The 20,254-nt window shown below is 44.0% G+C and overlaps 1 protein-coding gene across 1 annotated transcript in view; it reads left to right on the forward strand.

The window, feature by feature from the left end:
* The first annotated feature begins 4,510 nt into the window (after positions 1-4,510).
* ABCC12 (ATP binding cassette subfamily C member 12) overlaps positions 4,511-20,254 on the forward strand; it is a 59,293-nt gene continuing 43,549 nt past the window's right edge. The window contains 8 exon segments of the mRNA XM_049703680.1: positions 4,511-4,629; positions 7,626-7,781; positions 10,345-10,492; positions 10,782-11,015; positions 12,319-12,492; positions 12,877-13,024; positions 16,624-16,772; positions 19,358-19,465. Coding sequence (XP_049559637.1) covers positions 4,511-4,629; positions 7,626-7,781; positions 10,345-10,492; positions 10,782-11,015; positions 12,319-12,492; positions 12,877-13,024; positions 16,624-16,772; positions 19,358-19,465 — 1,236 coding nt within the window.

Genomic DNA, 20,254 nt, shown 5'->3' on the forward strand with positions numbered 1-20,254 from the left:
CAGGTACTTTTCTCCTATAGCTAATTTGTTGAAAGTTTTTATCATGAAAGAATGCTGTATTTTGTTAAATGTTTTTTCTACATCTATTGAGATGATCATATGATTTTATCTTTTATCCTATAAATGTGGTGTATTAATTTATTGATTTGTGTGTGTTGAACCATCCTTGCATCCCAGGGATGAATCCACTTGATAATGACATATAATCCTTTTAATGTGTTGTTGAATTCAGCTTGCTTATATTTTGTTGATATTATTTGCATCTATATTTATTAGGGAAATTTGCCTGTAGTTCTTTTTTTTCTTTTCTTTTTTTTTTTTCTTTTTTGCCGTACGTGGGCCTCTCACTGTTGTGGCCTCTCCCGTTGTGGAGCACAGGCTCCAGATGTGCAGGCTCAGCAGCCATGGCTCACGGGCCCAGCCACTCCGCAGCATGTGGGATCCTCCCGGACCAGGGCACGAACCCATGTCCCCTGCATTGGCAGGTGGACTCAACCACTGCACCACCAGGGAAGCCCTTTTTTCCTTTCTTGTAGCATCCTTATCTGGCATTTGGGAGTGTTTCCTCCTCTCTAATTTTTTGGAAGAGTTTGAGAAAAACTGTCATTAACTCTTCTTTAAATGTTTGGTAGAATTCACTAGTGAAGCCACCTGGTTCTGGGTTTTCTTTGTTGGGAGATTTGTGATTACTGGTTCAATCGCCTTACTCATAATTGGTTTGTTCAGATTTTCTATTTCTTCATGATTCAGTCTTAATAAGTTGTTTGTTTCTATGAATTTACCCATGTTCTCTGTTATACAATTTGTTGGTATATAATTGTTCATAGTCTCTTATGATCCTTTGTATTTCTGAGGTATCAGCCCTAAGGCCTACTCTTTCTTCCCTCATTTCTTCTTTTCTTAGACTAGTTAAAGGTTTTTCAATTTTATCTTAAGAAAAAAAACTCAGCCTTTGGTTTCACTGGTCCTTTCTATTGTTTTCAATATTGTATTTCATTTATTTCTGCTCTGATACTTATTATTTCCTTCATTCTGCTAAATTTATTAGGCTTAGTTTGTTCTTTTGTTAGTTCCTTGAGGTGTAAAGTTAGATTGTTTATTTGAGATCTTTCTTTTTTCTTAATGTAGACATTTATCACTATAAACTTTTACCTTGGAACTGTTTCTGCTGCATCCCATAGGTTTTGGTATGTTTTGTTTCCATTTTCATTTGTTTCAAGATATTTTTTATTTCCCTTTTGATTTCTTCTTTGACCCACTGGTTGTTCAGCAGTGTATTGTTTAATTTCCACATATTTGTGATTATTTTCAGCTTTCCTTCTGCTATTGATTTCTACTTTCACACCATTGTGGTCAGAAAAGATACTTGATATGATGTTAATCTTCTCAAATTTGCTAAGTCTTGTTTTGTGACCTATCATGATCTATCCTGGAGAATGATCCATGTGTACTTGAGAAGAGTGTGTGTTCTACTGCTGTTAGTTGAAATGTTCTATATATGTTTGTTAGGTCCATTTGATCTAAAAGATAGTTCAAGTCCAATGTTTCCTTATTGATGTTTTGTCTGGATGATTTATGTAATGTTGAAAGTGGGGTACTGAAGTCCCCTACTAATACTATATTATTATTCATTTCTCTCTTCACATCTGTTAGTATTAACTTGATATATTTAGGTGCTCCAATATTAAGGATATATATATCCCCAGTATAATTATTATATCTCCTTAGTAAATTGACACCTTTATCATTATGTAATAACCTTTATCTCTTCATATATTTTTTGGCCAAAAATCTATTTTTTCTGATATTAGTATAACTACCCAGCTTTTTTGGTTTCTACTCTCATGGAATATCATTTTACATTCCTTCACTTTGAGTCTATGTGTGTCCTTAAAGCTGAAATGTGTCTCTTGTAGACAGCATATAGTTGGGTCTTGTTTTTTCAAGTCCATCCAGCCACTCTATCCTTTTTGATTGGAGAATTTAATCCATTTACATTTAGAGTAGCTATTAATACATAAGGACTTTCTAGTGCCATCTTATTGTCCTTTGGCTGTTTTGTAGTTCCCTTGTTCCTTTCTTCCTTTCTTGCTGCCTTCTTTTGTGAACTGATGATTTTTTGTAATGTTATGATGTGATTCCTTTCTCTTTATCTTTTGTGAATCTACCGTAGGTTTTTGCTTTGTGGTTACCATGAGCTTACATAAGACATCTTATAGATATAATAGTCTACTTTATGCTGATAACAACTTAAGTTTTTGCATACAAAAAACATACCATTTTATTTCCCCCCTTGTGTTTTTGGTATCATAATTTACCTCTTTTATATTGTGTATTCATTAACAAATTATTTCAGCTATAGCTTTTTTTAATACTCTTGTCCTTTAGCTTTTACACTAGAATTGAATGGTTAACACATTACCATATTATATTAGTAGCACATTCTGAATTTGATTATATACTTTTTCCCAGTATGCTGTATATTTTCATATGTTTTCAGAATACTAATTGGTATCCTTTAATTTTAGCCTGAAGAACTCCTTTTAACATTTCTTGTAAGGTAGGTCTAGTGGTGATGAAGTCCTTCAGCTTTTGTCTGGAAAAAATGTATCTCTCCTTTATTTGTGAATAGAATCTTTGCCAGATAGAGTATTCTTGGTTGGCATTTTTTTCTTTCAGTGCTTTGAATATACCATCCTACCCTCTCCTGACCTATAAGGTTTCTGCTGAGAAATCTGCTAATACCTTTATGGGGATTTCCTTGTACATAACAAGCTTCTTTCCTCCTGCTGCTTTTTAGATTCTCTCTGTATTTGATTTTTGACAGTTTTATTAAAATATGTCTTGGAAAGGATCTCTTTAAATTCAGTTTGTTTGGTGACCTATTAGCTTCATGAAATGGGATATCAAAATCTCTAGGATTTGAGAAGTTCTCAGTCATTATTTCTTTAAATTAGTTAAATTAGTTTTCTAGCCCATTTTCCCTCTCTTCTCCTTCTGGAACTCCAATAATTTGCAAATTGTTTCCTTTGGTGGTATTCCATATATTATGCATGTTTTCTTCACTCTTTTTCCTTTGTTCTCCTCTGTCTGGATAATTTCAAAGTTCTTGTCTTCTAACTTACAGGTTCTTCCTCCTGTTGATACTCTCTATTACAGTTTTCATTTTATTTGTTGTATTCTTCAGCATGATTTTTTGGTTCTTTTTAATGATTCCTCTTTGTTAGACTTCTCATATGCATTTGAAGTAGTAGTCACCTCCTCCAGTCTTTACTAACTGCCTTTGGGTGAGAAATACCTTCTGTCAGCCCTACTAGGGACACCGAGGTTTTCTCAGACGTTCTGTGGATTCCCCTGCAAAATTGCTCTTGTTAGACAGGGGCCAGGGAAGCACAAATGAGGTATGTCTTAGCCATGAATCTGATGTCACTACTACATATACTCTTGAGTAAGTCCCTTTGCCTCTCTGGGCCTTTGTTTCATCTTCTGTTCAATGAGGAGTTTATAAAAGATTGCATTTGAGGATACTTCTAATTCTGACATGCCATAGGTTTATCAGCCATTAAAACTTCAATGGGAATTGGTTTATTTTATGTTTATAGCCATGAAAAATTCCAGAGAGAATTCATAAGATGGGGACCCATGTATTTATAATAGTGAGGCTTCTGGTTGCAAGTGACAGAAACCAACTTGGTATATTTAGGTTAAAAAAGAGAATTTATTGATAGGATATGGGGAGCAGAATGTCATAGAACTCTAGGGCAAGAATAGAGCTGTGTATCACGGAAGAACTGGAACTAGAAATAGAAAACCTTCAGGAATCATTCTCTTTTCTTTTCATTTAGGTGATTGGTGAATAGGGTGGTTGGTTTGTGGACTGGATGGGCACTCCCAAAAGGGTCCTCTCTACCTGGATTGTTGGTTTCCCTTTGGGGTAGTGGTTACAAAAGTGGGGGCATTGTGGGCTTGTTCAGATATGCCTGGTCCTGAGAGGTGGTCTCGTTGAAGTTCTCTGATCCTTGGATGTGAGGACATGGGAACGTGGATGCACAAGCTTGGGTATCTGAAAGAATCAGAGAGAAAAAAGGGTCTGTATGTGTGACAAACTTCATTCTGGGTCAAAATAAGGCAGAAAATCCACCATCTTGGGGTTCTTTTGCCAGGCTGGGACTCAGTCTTTGTCATGGGCTGGCTCCTGGTAGAAAACCTGTAACAGGCTTTTCTGCTCCCAGTCAACCCAAAATGGGAAAGAAGAGGAACAGAATGTCTTTGCTAATAAGGAAGGCTCTTAGTGGAGTTGAGGGAGTTGTGGGGTCTCTGGCCATGCTCTCCCATGAATGTGGAGGGTTGATTGGTGAAACCAGGTCTGAGTGGTCAGAGAAAAGGAGCTGGTCTGGGTGGAGTAGGGGCTGCCTGATCTCATTCCAGAGTATCTTCTCATCTCCTCATCTCTCTGCTGTAGAGTGAAGGTCCCAAAGCCAGGAACCCAGGGCTCTAGACTGCCATCAAGATGGTGGGTGATGGCCCCTGCCTTATCTCTGATCTGGACTGGCGAGGCCAGCAGAGATCATTTTCAGAGAGATATGACCCCAGCTTGAAGACCATGATTCCAGTGAGACTCTATGCAAGGTAAGCCAGGAGGAGGATTGGAGGGAGGTCCTGGGCAGAACTTCTAGGAATCATTTCCAGCCCATCAGGAGAGTGGACCGTGACCCTGTTCCCCATGTTGCTGCTCTATATGCTAGTCCTTTTGTCTTTCCATCCATCTATCCATCCATCCATTTTTTTCATTTATTGACCATTCACTTCATGAATCCTCCTGTCCTTTGGTGAAAGGGAGACAATAGCACATGTTTAAGAGAGCTTTCCATGTGCCAGGACCTGTTCAGGTGTTTTACAAACATCTTCTCATTCACTCTACACAACCACCCTGGAGGTGTTGTGATTATCTTTATCTGATGGGTGAGTAAGTGAGACACAGCAAGGTTAAATAACTTGCACAAATTTAATCAGGTAGATTTTGCTTTGTAACAAACTGCCTCTACATTTAGTAGCCTGAGACAATTGCCATTTATTTAGATTACAATTTTATGGGTGGGTCAGCACCTTGGGCTAAGCCTAGTTGGGTGATTCATCTGGTCTTGACCAGGCTTTCTTATGCATCTGCTGGTCAACAAGATGGTTATGCTTCTGGGGGTTGACTGGCTGGGGGAAGGTGTTCATAGCCACATGGGCTATGAACCTCGAGCAAGCTAACCTGCCCTTGATCACATAGTAATGCAGTAGGTGGCCAAGAGGATGAAACGAAGCATATAGGCCTTCTTGAGACTCAGGCTCAGAACCGGTACACCATTTCTTTCACTGCATTCTATTGGCCAAAGCAAGTCACAAGTCAGCACAGATTCAAGGTGTGGAGAAATGTCTTGAAGGAAGGAGATCCAAGGGTCTGGGATACAGGTGAGGAGAGAGAATTGGGTCAGTTTTGAACCACAGAATAAGAACCCAGGCAGGCTGGTTTCCAAGTTCACATGCTTAACTATAGCGTCATATTATAATATATATGTATTCTTAACATTACATTAACTATAACATTATAGAAAGCTGCCTTTTCTACATGAGAAGTGCCCTATAGCCTGCCCTCTGAGCAGCAGAAGGCCAAGTAGCATCTTTATAATGAGGTGATACAGCACTGCTCTCTCCTAGAATCCATGGACCAAAGATACACCTGTGAGCCCTCTAAGGTGAGAGGTGAAGGTTGAAAAGTGAGGGCTTGGTGTACCATCCTTAGCCCCATGCAGAAGAGCTCTAACTACCCACCGTTTTGGCTCAATTTACAATTTCTTTGTGGAGAGGAAATGTGGGATAGTGCTTAAGAGGATGATGGGACCCTGGAGTCAGCAAGCATTGGGTTTGAATCCCTACTTCACCACTGACCAGCTACAAGATTTTGGGCAAGTACCCTAACCTCTTTGTGCCTTAATGTTCTTGTCTATGAAATGGGATCATAATATTTCTCAACTACTTATCTCACTGAGCTGTTGTTAGGATTACATGAGGTAATGCATGACCTCATCATTAAAGTTACCCTTTAGGAAACATTTACTATGCACCAGGCACATAGTACCTTATTAATATTATCTTAGCTTGGGTTCTCCCAAAAGCAGAGGCTGAATGAAAAACTTGGATGCAGGTAGCTTCTTTGGGAGGTGATTTCAAGAAGCAGGAGGGAAGATTTAGGGAGAGTGAGGCAGGGAAGGAGAACATGGGGTGTGTCATCAGTGTCACTGCTGTAGACATGGGGACTGGATTCTACTAGGTCCCCCCAAGAAGTGTACAATTTTCCACCCATAGGATGGGCGTTGGGACATTTGTCCGTGGGCTCCTGTACTCCATTAGTTAGGTTTTCTTCTTGGGGACATTAGCCTCTTGCAATTCTGGGCTGCACTTATGCTCTGAGAAGACCCCAAACCCAGTAGTGAAAAGAGGTACAGGGTATCTGTGAGATGGGATGCTGTCAGCATGAGCCTGAGCTGCACAGCGCTGTCCTCCACATCTGAGATCGGAGGTGGATGTGACAAAGATTCTTGACCACTGCGCCACCAGGGACTGCGACTCAGGACATCTTGACAGCATCTGCTACACATACCAAGCTCTTTCAGGGCCTGGAATATAACAAACACTCAGCAATTAGTAGATACCACTCTTGTGTCTCTGACTCTCATTCCATCTTAGATGGCTAGTTCCTCAAGGGCAGAAACATATCTCTTCCTCCTTCTTCATTGTTTCTTCCTTTTCTTCTTCCTCCTCTACTTCCCTTTCTCCTTTCTCCCTCCCCTGTCCTCCTTATTTTTCTGCTAGCTAGTATTTATGTAGCAGCTTACATGTATTAATCCTCACAATAAACCATGAGTTTGCCTCTAGCTCTTGCCTCCTTGGACAGCCTCACCTCTACTTTGGCACACTGTGCTCTGACCCTCCGCATCCTCCTGAGAGCAAAAGCCAGGCGTCCAACTCCTCTGATGATCAGCTACTGGGTCTCCATTTCCTCATGCCAAATGGAGCAGGTACCCTCTTTCCCATGGGGTGGTCACTGGTAAATATTCAACAACTGGCTCACTAAAAAATTCCCTGGTTCATAGCATTTGTCACTCTTTTGATGTAAATTCTCCTACCATGGCTGATTTCAACGTGATGTCACTGAGCGCAAAGTTGGGAACAGATGTATGGTCATAGAGCCCTATCCTGTGTGGTATTTCCACCACAGACACCACAGACTTAAATAATCTAAAGAACAAATACGAGTAAAATCTAGTAAAATAATCTTGGAAGCTATGAGTTTTGAGTATTGATTGCCTTTGTCTTTAAGATAATTTACTTACATTTATGTAATTTAATTTTTAATATAGGCTGTGTTTAAGAACTGACTTGCAGAATTCCTAAAAATCGAACAATCAGCTCTTGCAAGCTGGTAGGAGCTGGCCCAGCACACCGCTGCTCATGGGGCTGATGATGTGAGTCACAGGTCTGAGCGTGGCTGTGGTTATCACTGTAGTTAAGAATTCCAGCCAGGGACTCAAGGCAATGACCCCAACAACCTGGAACACCGAGTGTTTCGCTTGTTTTAGGCTGGCACCCAACCCTGTGGATGACGCAGGGCTGCTCTCCTTTGCCACATACTCTTGGCTCACGCCAGTGATGATGAGAGGCTACAAGCACACGCTGACTGTGGACACCCTGCCCCCACTGTCACCGTATGACTCATTCGACACCAATGCCAAAAGGTACCAGGATTTGTCTGGGTCACATCTAGAGAGGAGCCCGCTTTGGGAAGGGACCCGTGAGTCCTTGTGTGTGCTCCCATTTCCCTTTGCGGAAATCAGCGCCCACTGGTTTGGTGGCTGTTCTCATGGCTTATCTCTGAGATGAGGGCTGGGCTGACTGACCTTCTTGGCCTAGTCTCTGGGGAGGTGAGTACTGGGGAGGTTTGGTAGGGAGAATGAACTTCTTGAGAGCCTGAGGCTTCAGGCTTCTGGCAGGGCCATCAGCTATTTTGTAGGATCACCACATCAGGGCAAGAGTGGCCGGAATCTCACTTCGCTCTGTGCTGGCTGGACACCACCTGGGCTGCTTCCAGGCATGGTGTTGTATTTCCCTTTAAAAATTGTCATTGGACTTTTAAAGAAATTTTTTATTTTATATTGGAGTATAGTTGATTAACAATGTTGTGTTAGTTTCAGGTGTTACAGCAAAGTGATTCAGTTACACATATACATGTAACTATTCTCTTTCAAATTCTTTTCCCATTTAGGTTATTACAGAATATTGTGAGCTTTTATATTACAAAATATGTTTAGGTTGAACCAAATGAAAACTTCCAATATTTGACAATTTTGGCTTGCAAAAACATGTATTTCATTGATTCAACCTAATTCAGATTCATTATAGAAATGTTAAAGTAACAGAAGTTCAAGCAGTGGAAGTATCCCCACCGTACTCCAGCCCCACTCCCCAGAGGTCAGCACTGTTAAATGCTGGTGTGCATTTGTCCTGGATTTTTTCTACTCAGGTTAAATACACCCTGTGCTACCATCTTCTGCAGATCAATACCTCTTCTTCTTCCTCCTTACTCACAGGTCATCTTTTTTTCTTTGAACAAAAACTGAAGCATACTATCTCATGGTTAACCATTTTGCTATTTTCAGTGAAGAGTTTATAAAGATTTTTCCACAGCCCAGAACCTCAACTTCATTCTTTCTAACAGCTGCATTGAACTTCAAGGTTCATGTCTTAAACAATGGGGAAGATCTCATCGCCCTCTCTCTGCATTTCTTTCTTCTGGAATTCTCTTTCTCTTCGGCCTCATATGCTTGAAGGGCTGGGAGTTATAATCATGCTCTTGCAATTGCTCCTACAATTGTGCATCCCCTCATCTGTGTCCTGCAGAAAACTCTGTCAGTAGTAGTTTCTAGAATCTATAGTCTGGAGAAAGTTGCCAGGGAGCACGGAGAGAAAGGGGCTGGACCAGTGCCTGTGGACCAGGTTTTCCTTCTACCTCTCTGTCGGTTTTTAATGTTGCCTTCCATCTACTCAATATCAACTTAGATCCTCTTCCCTTCTGTGCTAATGTTCTCCTCCAAAGGCTGACCCACCAAACACATGTTGACAACCTTAATAACACACTGCCTTCAGTCCACGCCTCTCTTCCAGACTCTGAGTCCATACACCCAGCATCCGACTGGACTTGGATGATTCACAAGCATCCTGTATCTAAAGCTGCATTCTTTTTTTTGTTGTTTTGTTTCTGTTTTATTTTTTGCGGTACGCGGGCCTCTCACTGTTGTGGCCTCTCCCGTTGCGAAGCACAGGCTCCGGACGCGCAGGCTCAGCGGCCATGGCTCACGGGCCCAGCCGCTCCGCGGCATGTGGGATCTTCCCGGACCGGGGCACGAACCCGTGTCCCCTGCATCGGCAGGCGGACTCTCAACCACTGCGCCACCAGGGAAGCCCTAAAGCTGCATTCTTGATCTTCAGCCCCACCTGACGATGTTCCCTCTTCCCCCTTTCCCCATCTCTGTGAACTGTATTCCCACAGTTGGTCAAGTCAGAAAACTGGGGCCCCTGATCCCCCTTCGCCTTTTCTCCCACATCTAATTCATCAGTAAGCCCTGTTGTCTCCCCTGACCACCTTTCCCTAAATCCAGTGTCAAGCCACTGCCACCTCCCACCTGGATGCCGATAGTCTCCCACTGTGGTCTCCCTGCTTCCGTCTTTGCTCCCCACACCCATAACCCACTACTCTCACAACAGCCAGATGTTCTTTTAGACATGTAAAATAATCTTGTCATGTTGGTTTAAAAGCCTGCAGTGGCTTCCTTGGCAATCTAATCTCCTTCTTGAGGACTGTGAGATCCCATGAGATCTGGCCCTGCCTTGCCTCCCCGTGTCCCCACACGCCTGTCACACTGGCCTCCTTTGAGATCTTTGAAATGGACAAACTCCTCCCTGCCCTGGAGAAGATTTTTTTCTTGGTTTCTCTGTTGCCTCAGTGTTTTTATCACAACCGGTATTGTGCCAGAGACAGGCAGGAGGAGGAAATCAAGGCCCGGAAAGAGCCCAAATGCCAGATACCAGCTTGTGCTGTGTCAGGGCTCTGCCCGCTGCCTCGCTCATGTCCCATCCACCCTCCAGAAGAAGAAGGGAGAACAAATGCTATTCTTCTGAAGCCACCACTGCCAGGGATGGGGGTTGTGCTAAGAATTCTTGCAAAGTTTTTTCCATCAGAGTAGCTTTGAGCAGCAAGTGGGAATGTAAATCTTTTTCCTTCTTCCTGTTCTTTCATCACAGATTTCGAATCCTTTGGGATGAAGAGGTAGAAAGGATGGGTCCCGAGAAAGCCTCTCTGGGCCAAGCGGTCTGGAAATTCCAGAGGACGCATGTTTTGATGGGTATCGTGGCCAATATCCTGTGCATTATCACGGCAGCCGTAGGGCCGGTGGGCGCGCTGGCCCTTCTTCCGCCTTGTCTCCCAGGTTCCCAGACTGGCAAAGAATGTCATTAGTTATTTTCTCTACGATCTGGTGGGTCTAGTACGTTGTTGTTATCTTTGCGCTCCTTGGGGGCGAATTTTCATAAAGCTAATCCTTTGTCAAGCACAGCAGCAGCAACTGAAATTAATTAAAAAGTTTGCCTCATAAAGTCAGCTTGCTGACATTATCTGAGGCCTCCTGTACCTACCCTGACCCCCAGCAGCACTCTTCTCTCTTCACCGCGCTGTTTTACAGATGATTCTCATTCCCCAAATCCTCCAGCAGACCCAGAGCATCTCCAGGAAGGTCTGGGTTGGCGTCAGCCTGTGCACAGCCCTTTTCACCACCGAGTTTACCAAAGTTCTCTTTTGGACCCTTGCCTGGGCCATAAATTACCGCACGGCGATCCGGTTGAAGGTGGCCATCTCCACCCTGGTTTTCGAAAACCTGGTGTCGTTCAAGACGCTGACACACATCTCTGTTGGTGAGGTAAGTTGGTCCAGAAGGAGTTTAACTTTAGGAAACTAAATTCCGAGTTTTCTGAATATGTGTGAGATGTGCTTCCTGGATGGAATATCTGCCCCCCTTTTGGTTGTCAATATCCTGCCCATCATGTCCCATCTCCTTGCTTAGTGAAGTGGTGGAGACTCGAAACACCAGAAGAATTCAGAGAAAGGAGAGCTCCATTCAAGCTGGAGAATTTGGAAAGGCTTCCCTGTTCCACTTGGAACAGGGCTTAGGGGTGACCTCATCCAATCCCTTTGACCGTCAGTGAGGACACTGAAGCAGTACAGAGAACACTACAGTATTTAATAAAATTGATTGACTAATGGATCTGATGATTCCAAATGTGTAGTATTTGGGATGCCAAGCCCCAACAAAGACCATGCCTGTTGGACTTCAGAGCTGACATTTTCTTAAGCCCTTAATCCTTAGCAATAAAATCTTCGCCCTTTACGCAAGAACATTTCCCTGGCCAAGGGAAACCTGGGTGGTGTGAGGTAAGGGAAAAGACTTGTTTCTTTCTTACACTTGCTCTTTCAGTTTGTTCAAAATATCCTGTATCAATTATGATTAGATTCAGTTGCATATAACTGAAAACCTCCCAAATCAGTGGATTAAACAGGATGGATTTATTTCACTCTGTGTAAAAGGAGTCTAGAAGAGGATGATCTGGGGCTGGAGTGGGGACTTCCAGGCTTTTCTATTTTTCTTCATCACTACCTTAGCATGTGGCTCCCATAATGGTTCAGGATGGAAGCTGCAGGTCCAACCATCCCAACCATGTTTCAGAGAGCCGGTAGGAGGAAAGAGACTTCCAAGTTGAGTTGGCTCCCTCTAAGAATTCATCCCCAAAGTTCCATTCAGCACTTTGGCTTATACCTCATTGCCCTTAACATAATTACATGGTCACCATGCTTCCACAAAGGAGGCTGGGAAATGTGGTCATTTTGCTGGGCCCATGGATGCCCTGATTAAGCAGGGTTGTACTAATAAGGAAGAAGGAGATAGAGCTATCAGGTAGGCAGCTGGCAACCTCACCGGCATGTTCCCAGGTGGTACTTAAGCCTTTCTTCATTGGGATTCTCAGTTCTAAAAGACAGGCCTCTCCAAAGTCACACTAAAATGAGACCCACGAAACTCACCCTGTTGGTCCTCTGACAATTCTCTCCCCCTATAAGTCAGTTTTTCTCTTCCTTCCTCAGACCCCCTCAGCCATTCCAAAAGCCTTCAGTTGAGGAAATGTTTAGGTGGCCCTTCCAAAGGCTGAACCCATGTGCTTTCTTTCCAGGTGCTCAATATACTATCAAGTGATAGTTATTCTTTGTTTGAAGCTGCCTTGTTTTGTCCCTTGCTAGCCACCATCCTTATCCTAATGGCTGTCTGTGTGGTGTACGCCTTTTTCATCGTGGGGCCCACAGCTCTCATTGGGATATCCGTGTGTGTGCTATTCATCCCCATCCAGGTAATGGCAGGTCTCTGCTGTTGTACTTCACACACACTCTCACTGAAGTGGACTTTGTGTCCAGGGCCTGGCCCTGAAGCCTGGGCCCTTACTTTGAGCTCACAAACAGTACAGTTCTTTTACAACTTGAATTTGAATACCCTGGGGAAGGGGAGCATGCTTCTTCAGTTTGGCAAAGTCCCCAGCACTTTCCTTGCATCCTGGCAATTCATGCATTGGCCTCATCTGCCCTGACCCCAGTCGTGTCCCCCAGAGCACGTCAGCCACAACTCAAGGGAAGGATTCAGCTGAGAATCTCGGGCCTGACACACTCCAATCCCTGGATTTTTAGGCCAACTGCAACTCAGCAATTCTCTGAACACACTGTTTGTACCTCGATTTCAGATGTTTATGGCTAAGCTCAATTCAGCTTTTCTATGATCAGCAATTTTAGTGACAGATCAGCGAGTTCACACGATGAATGAGTTTCTGACCTGCATCAAGCTGATTTAAATGTACACCTGGGAGAAATCTTTTACGAACGCCATCCCAGGTAGGATGAGCAGTTGCTGAAAGAACCACTTACCCTGTAGAATGTGCTCTTCTAAGGGGTTCTTAAGGGTCCTGGGGCCGGGCATTCTGGAAGTTGGCTGAAGCGACCCCCGAGCTGATCTGTAGGCTTTTCAAAAAATTACAGAGATTTTAGAATAGACCCAAGGGCTCAGCAGGTGAGTGACATATGGTTTAGCCATACTGAGGTCAGTGAATCCTTGTACTGGCCAGTTACCTTTCACAAAAATAGTCCACTAAAACATTACGAGCAGGAGAAGAGCTGGCTCAGCCTATTTCCTTGACTGGGAAGATGTCCACACGGACACACGCACACACTAACACTTACACACATGTCCCCTCCTTGCCGGCAGCAGCCTCATCAGGATCGGATGTCTCACTGACTTGACATGCTTTGGGCAGATAAGAGAATGCATATATAGCTGTTTTGTTTTAAAGACGATATGAAGACTATTTCAATCAAATAAAAATGCAAATCTAATTGCAGGAATAGTTACATAATTGCTGACATAGACTCAGGTGGTTGACCGGTTAATGATTTGAACCACCGTTACAACTAACTCTCTGGATCCACAATTACACTTTTAGACCAGCATGTAATTGGGCCCGAAGCTGTGTATCCACATTTTAGGAAGCAGCTTTAGAGAATCTGCTTTTGAGACTGCCAAAGGAAGTGCCCCAGGTTGGGATGCTGGCAGCCCTATTGTACCCTCTTTGAAGACACAGAAATACTTCCTCACACTCTGAACTCACATTAATACAATTTATTTGATGTGATTAAATTTGATTCCATTTGACATCATTCAATTTAAAACTCAATTTAATTCAAGTCAGTTTAACTCAATAAATATGTACCAAGTTCCTACTATGTGCAAGGCCATGGGAGTCACACAAAATAATTAGGAAAAGGGTCCCTAGTTTTAAAATTGAGGGAGGATGAGTTAACTAAGCTCAAAAATAGCTATTAGTTTGCTGGCTCTACTTCTAGAATATATCTGGAATCTTTCTGCTTCTCTTCATTCTACTGTCACCCTAGTCCAAGCAATGTCCTCTCCCTTCCAGCCTATGGCAAGAACTTCTAGATGCAACCCCTGCTTTCCTCCTTCCCCCTAAAACCCATGATGCACTCAGCAGCCAGAGTGACCTTTTAAAAATGTCAGTCAGATCTTGTCTCTCCCCTGCTGAACAAGCTTTAGTGGCCTCTTATCACACTTAGGTTTTTTCACGTTTAGGTCTTTTGGATGAAGTCCAGATTCCTTCCTATGGGCTATTAGATCCAGCACAGTCGGGCCCCTGCTGACCGCCTGACCTCATCACATCTTATCCCAGGCCTTGGTACCTCAGCTTGAGCCACAGAAACCTTCTGTTTTTAGAACAAGATCCACACCCGTTCATGCCTCAGGATCTCTGCCGTTGCTGTTCCCTCTGCCTGGAATGTCTTCTGCTAGATGTTCATGCTGACTTTGTCTTGACTTTGGGTCTCCTGAAGTCAATGTCACTGACTCAAGAGGGCTTCTTTTTTTTTTTGCGGTACGCGGGCCTCTCACTGCTGTGGCCTCTCCCGCCGCGGAGCACAGGCTCCGGACGCGCAGGCTCAGCGGCCATGGCTCACGGGCCCAGCCGCTCCGCGGCATGTGGGATCCACCTGGACCGGGGCACGAACCCGTGTCCCGTGCATCGGCAGGCGGACTCTCAACCACTGCGCCACCCGGGAAGCCCTCAAGAGGCCTTCTTGACCACAGTCTCAAGCAGGTCCAGTCCCCATTCACCTCTTAATCACTTCATCCTGTTCATTTCTCTCATATCACCCAACACAGTTTGTAATTATCTTATTTACTTATTTGTTTCTTTATTGTCTATCGCCCCTACTGGAAAAGCTGAGACCCTGTTTGTCCCTATATTCCCCAGCACCCAGCACAGCCCCTGGCATATAGCAGACATCAGGTTAAAATGTGCTGAATGAGTGAACATGTGAATTAATTATAGGATAAAATGGGTAAAATGCCACAAAAGAAACTGAGAGGAGCTCCATGGGTGTGAGAGATGAGCCTCCTGGCAGAGGTAGCGTTTTAGACAGGCCCTGAAGGATATAGCAGGGATGTGGAAACAGATGGAGCTGGGGAAGCCCCCTGGGCAGGAGCAAAGGCCTGGAGGCTTTGCGTGGGGAGAAGGAGGTGGCTGGTGTTCTTGAGGGGAAGGGCGTGTGGACAGCATGCTTTGGATCCCAGCCTCTTAAGAGGCAAGTCACTTAACCTGCTAAGCCTTTCCTCTACTGTCAGAAGGGCATAATGATGGCTTCTGCTGTGTCACACTGTGGTGAGAGCAGCCGAGGGAGAGCGTGCCTGTGCAGGGTTCAGCCCAGCACCTGGTCTGTAGGCAGCCCTCAGCGAGAAGGGCTGTGACACCATGTTGCTAATGTGAAAGGGGTTTTGCAGAGGACGCTGGGATTGCCATTAAGGACTCTTTAAACAGCAGGGGAGGGAAGCTTGAATTTTATGTGTGAGTGGTGCGGAGTCATGGCCTCATCTGGACTTATGGAAGGGAGATGTGCTCTTGGGTTTTTGCAGCTGTTCCTGAGACAAAGGGCAGGGGCCTCAATCTGGCAGTCTTCAGGCTGGCATATGTGTTTTGTTTGGCCCCTACAGTACTTTAACTTTTTCAATTAGTTCCCAACATTTAAGAGTAGGGAGATGTCTCATAAAATTCCACATTTCAGACTTCAAAACAGTCTGGTGAGCCTGGGACATCCTCGCTCTGGTATTGCTCTCTGCCCACTCCCTTCATTTACCTTACTTGCCTGACCCCTGTAGGCATCTGAGTGTATGACTCCTGACACACAGAGAATCAGATCAGGAGGGACCTTGGAAACCATCCAGCAATGGCAGCTGACATGTACTGAACCCCCAGTACATGCTGGCATTGTGCTCCGGGCTGTCTGTGCTTCCTCCCATTTAAACTTCACAACAAGAGCCCTTAACACTCATCTGCAGGAGAACAGGGCAGGAGTAATATGTTTCTTTTTTTAAAAATTGAAGTATAGTTGGTTTACAATGTTGTATTAGTTTCAGGTGTACAGTAAGTGATTCAGTTATACATATATATATTATATATGTATGTATATAATATATATATGTTCTTTTTCAGATTCTTTTCCATTATAGGTTACAAGGTATTGAGTATAGTTCCCTGTGCTCTACAGTAAATCCTTGTTGTTTATCTATTTTATATATAGTAGTGTGTATCTGTTAATCCTAGACTCCTAATTTATCCCTCCCCCTTCCCCTTCCCCTTCGGTATCTATACTTTGTTCTCTATGTCTGTGAGTCTCTTTCTGTTTCCTAGATAAGTTCATTTGTATTACTTTTTTAGATTCCACATATAAGTGCTATCATATGATATTTGTCTTTCTCTGTCGGACTTACTTCACTTAGTATGATAATCTCTAGGTCCACCCTTGTTGCTGCAAATGGCAATATTTCATTCATTTTTATGGCTGAGGAATATTCCATTGAGTAATACGTTTCTTAATGCTGGTGCTTGACAAGCAAAATAAGACCACCGTGGACTGCTTCTATTTCACAGATATAAGGAAGAGAGAAAGGAGATTACTGGAAAAAGCTGGATTTGTCCAAAGTGGAAACTCAGTGCTGGCCCCCATTGCATCCACCATAGCCATTGTACTGACATTCACCTGCCACATCCTCCTGAGATGAAAGCTCGCTGCCCCAGTGGTAAGCACCTCTTTAGAGCTGGCCTCTTCTGTACCCAACTCTGCAAGTGCCAGGTGGGTAGCTCCTCTGGCACTGGCATCAGATCACCCAATCACGGTGAGCCAGAAGACAGCAGAATTCCACCCTGACTTCTAAGACAAGTACTTGAGCTGACTGGGAGCCGAGGAGAGCTTAGTAGCAACTCTTATTCAGTCTACAGCAGGGCAGGGGTAGTAGTTAATGCTGGAACACAATTTTTCATTTGGACATTGAAACCAAAGGAGCCCTTGGCTATTTTATTCTTATTTATCCATATATACGCCAAGAAAAGAGTTGGTGAAAGTTCTCCGGGTTGGAGGGGTGTCAGTATTGGGAGAGGCAGTGTGGTGTCCAGATCAGGGTCCCCCTTGTTTAAAGCCTGACTCCACACTTGCTAGCTATGACTTACAGCAATTCACGGAACCTCTCTTGTCTCGGTTTTATTATCTGTAAATGGGGTGATGACAGTCCCTATCGTAGTGAGGATGGAAGTTGTCTTCCACAAAGCACTCGGTCAGCACCTCGAATGCGGTAAATGCTGCGTAAGTTGTTGCTGTTCTCATTAGCCTTATGCTCACCCAGGCCAGGCATATTCGGGTTGAAAACCTCAGAAGGAGAATTGGAGTGAACGTGAGGGGCTCAGGACCTGAGCTAGAGAGGAAATGGCCCCTGACTGAAATAAAGAAACAAACATTTCAGATATTAAAGCAGCGTCTGAAGGGCAAGTTGGAAGAAAGAACGTAAAGGCAAGAAAAAGAGAGAGAGAGAATGAAATAAAAAAGGAGAGGTATGCTCACCAGAAAAGAATTGCACCAAAAATCAGGGATCTGGAGGGGAAGGACGTTTGAGAAGGCAGGATCCTCTTCTGGGGCATTCACTGTGGCGCTGTCAATCCAATTACTGCCCCGTGTTTCTTTGGGAGATACTTTAATTTTCTTAGTTTCTCCACACACATTTTTCTCTCACACACTCTGGGGGCTTGAACATAGCCATGAACTGAAAGCCAAAACGAACAGCAATGGTTGATGTACAGAATGAATGTTACTGGATTATAGTGGCTGCTTGTCTACCATCCCAAACCAAAAAATTTTTTTTTCCCAGAACACACCAAGCAAATTAATTTGAAACCAAATTGAGTGCACATTGTTAATATTTTTTAAAACAATGATTTAGAAGAAATCTAGACCAAGAACAAATTCCCTGAATGCGAGGCTCGTATTTCTTTGGCCTAAGAATCCCTTTCAGTCTCCTCCTCTGCCAGAGCCACATGAGTAGGAGGTCAGCCCTGAGGAGCTGTCACATCAGGCAGCCCGGGGACTCTGCTAGCCAGGGCCTGGGCTTCCTGAGCCAAGATAGTGCTCTAGGACCTGGGGGAGCTGAATTCTCTTTGGGGATGTATTTAGGACCAGATGTGATGAAGGGAGCATCTTTCATCATCCTCTTAATGAACTAACTAGGATTAGTTGAAGCCTGGGGGCCCTGTCCATGGGGCCCATTCAACAGCAGGAAGGATCACTCCAGATTTGTCGATGGAAGTTGTGTTTTTAATTTCTTAGATGGGTGGTTAGGGAGAGGCTGCTAATTACAAGGACAGATGAGAAGATGAAAGCTGAGAGATGAGATCATGCCCCCTGTGGGGCACCCACAGAGCAAGGAAACTTGTCTTCATTGAGGCTATATGATATTATCCACCCACCATGCAGGGCTCAGTGGGGAAGGCCCTAGTGAAGGGGGGTCATTGTTCATTGTTTTGGAAATGACAGTGGAACCAAGGCTCTCAAATTGGTCCCTTATGTGTGTGTGGAAGCAGGGCATGGAGGCCAGACCCTGAGGGCAGGAGAACCAGCAACCAGCCTGGGCCAGGCACATAATTCTAGGGAGCTTCCACCTTCAACACTGGTCTCTGTGTGGTATGTAAAAGGATGCTCTATCTCTGAAGGGTCAGATGCCTCTGAAGCAACTGAGAGAAGGGGATAATTTAGGAAAAATCTGCATAGGTTTTTTTTGTTGTTTTTTTTTTCACGGTACGCGGGCCTCTCACTGTGTGGCCTCTCCCGTTGCAGAGCACAGGCTCCGGACACTCAGGCTCAGCGGCCATGGCTCACGGGCCCAGCTGCTCCGTGGCATGTGGGATCTTCCCGGACCAGGGCACGAACCCGTGTCCCCTGCATCGGCAGGCGGACTCTCAACCACTGCACCACCAGGGAAGCCCTGCATAGGTTTTTGAAAGAATGGTCTAGGCCAAATAAGGATATGGTATGGATGGAGATTTCCAAAGGTCCTCAATTAGAGGCCCTTTTCAGACCTTATCCTCTGGATTGACAGAGATAAGGGGATAAGCTTCCCACCATTTTGGTGAAAATCGAAACGCAAAATAGTTTAAGATGTTAATACCTTCAATTTGCCAACCCATGATTTCTGAGCCATGAAATGAGAAAATTTTTCCTCTGAGAATCCCAACTGTGCTACTGTTTCTCATCTCAGGAAGTTTAATCCCCATGGACTTAATGGTTCAAAGCCAAGGCAACATCCCATCCTGAATTCTATACCTCTCTTTTGTTCTTCAGGCATTTAGTGTGATTACCATGTTTAATGTAATGGAGTTTTCAATTGCAATCTTACCTTTCTCGGTCAAAGCAGCAGCTGAAGTCAATGTCTCTCTAAGGAGAATGAAGGTATAACTAACACTGGGTGAGCAGGGAAGAAAGTTCTCATTTGGGGGCAGGAAAATTCCCAGATAAGGGGAGGCTGTGTCAACCCATTGGAGGGCTGGGTCACTGGTTTGGTGGGTGTTGGGAGAAAAGCCTCCATTCAGTGTTGGATACACAAATATGCATCAAGCAGGATATAGGCAGAGTATTATAGGTGGCCTGCCCTTTTAGTAAAACTGAGATGGAGTCTGCACCCAGGGCGATGATGTTCCTGACCCTCTACTCTTTCTCCAAGCCATGAGTCTTAACTTGTTCCAGGAGTGGAGCTCAGTTTGCACTGAGCCATCTCCCCTTTGCCTACCTAGTTTGTCCTAGGATGTGTGTGGTGACAGAAGTGATGAAGACGGTGGCGGGGGGAGACACCATATTTATACACTCATTTAGTCATTTTATTTATTAATTTATTCATTCATCAAAGATTTACTGTGTGAGTCCCAAACAGGATCAACACAAAGAGAACCACATAAAGACACATTGTAATTAAAATGGCAAAAATTAAAGATAAAGAGAGACTATTAAAAGCAGCAAGGGAAAGCAGCAAGTTACATACAAGGAAACTCCCATAAGGCTATCAGCTGACTTCAGCAGAAACTCTGCAGGTCAGAAGGGAGTGGCACCATATATTTAAAGTGATGAAAGGGGAAAAACTACAACCAAGAATACTCTACACCACACGACTCTCATTCAGATTTGATGGAGAGTTTAAAACTTTACAGACAAGCAAAAGCTAAAAGAGTTCAGAACCATCAAATC

Source organism: Orcinus orca, chromosome 20 (genome assembly GCF_937001465.1).
Source record: "Orcinus orca chromosome 20, mOrcOrc1.1, whole genome shotgun sequence".
NCBI lineage: Eukaryota > Metazoa > Chordata > Mammalia > Artiodactyla > Delphinidae > Orcinus > Orcinus orca.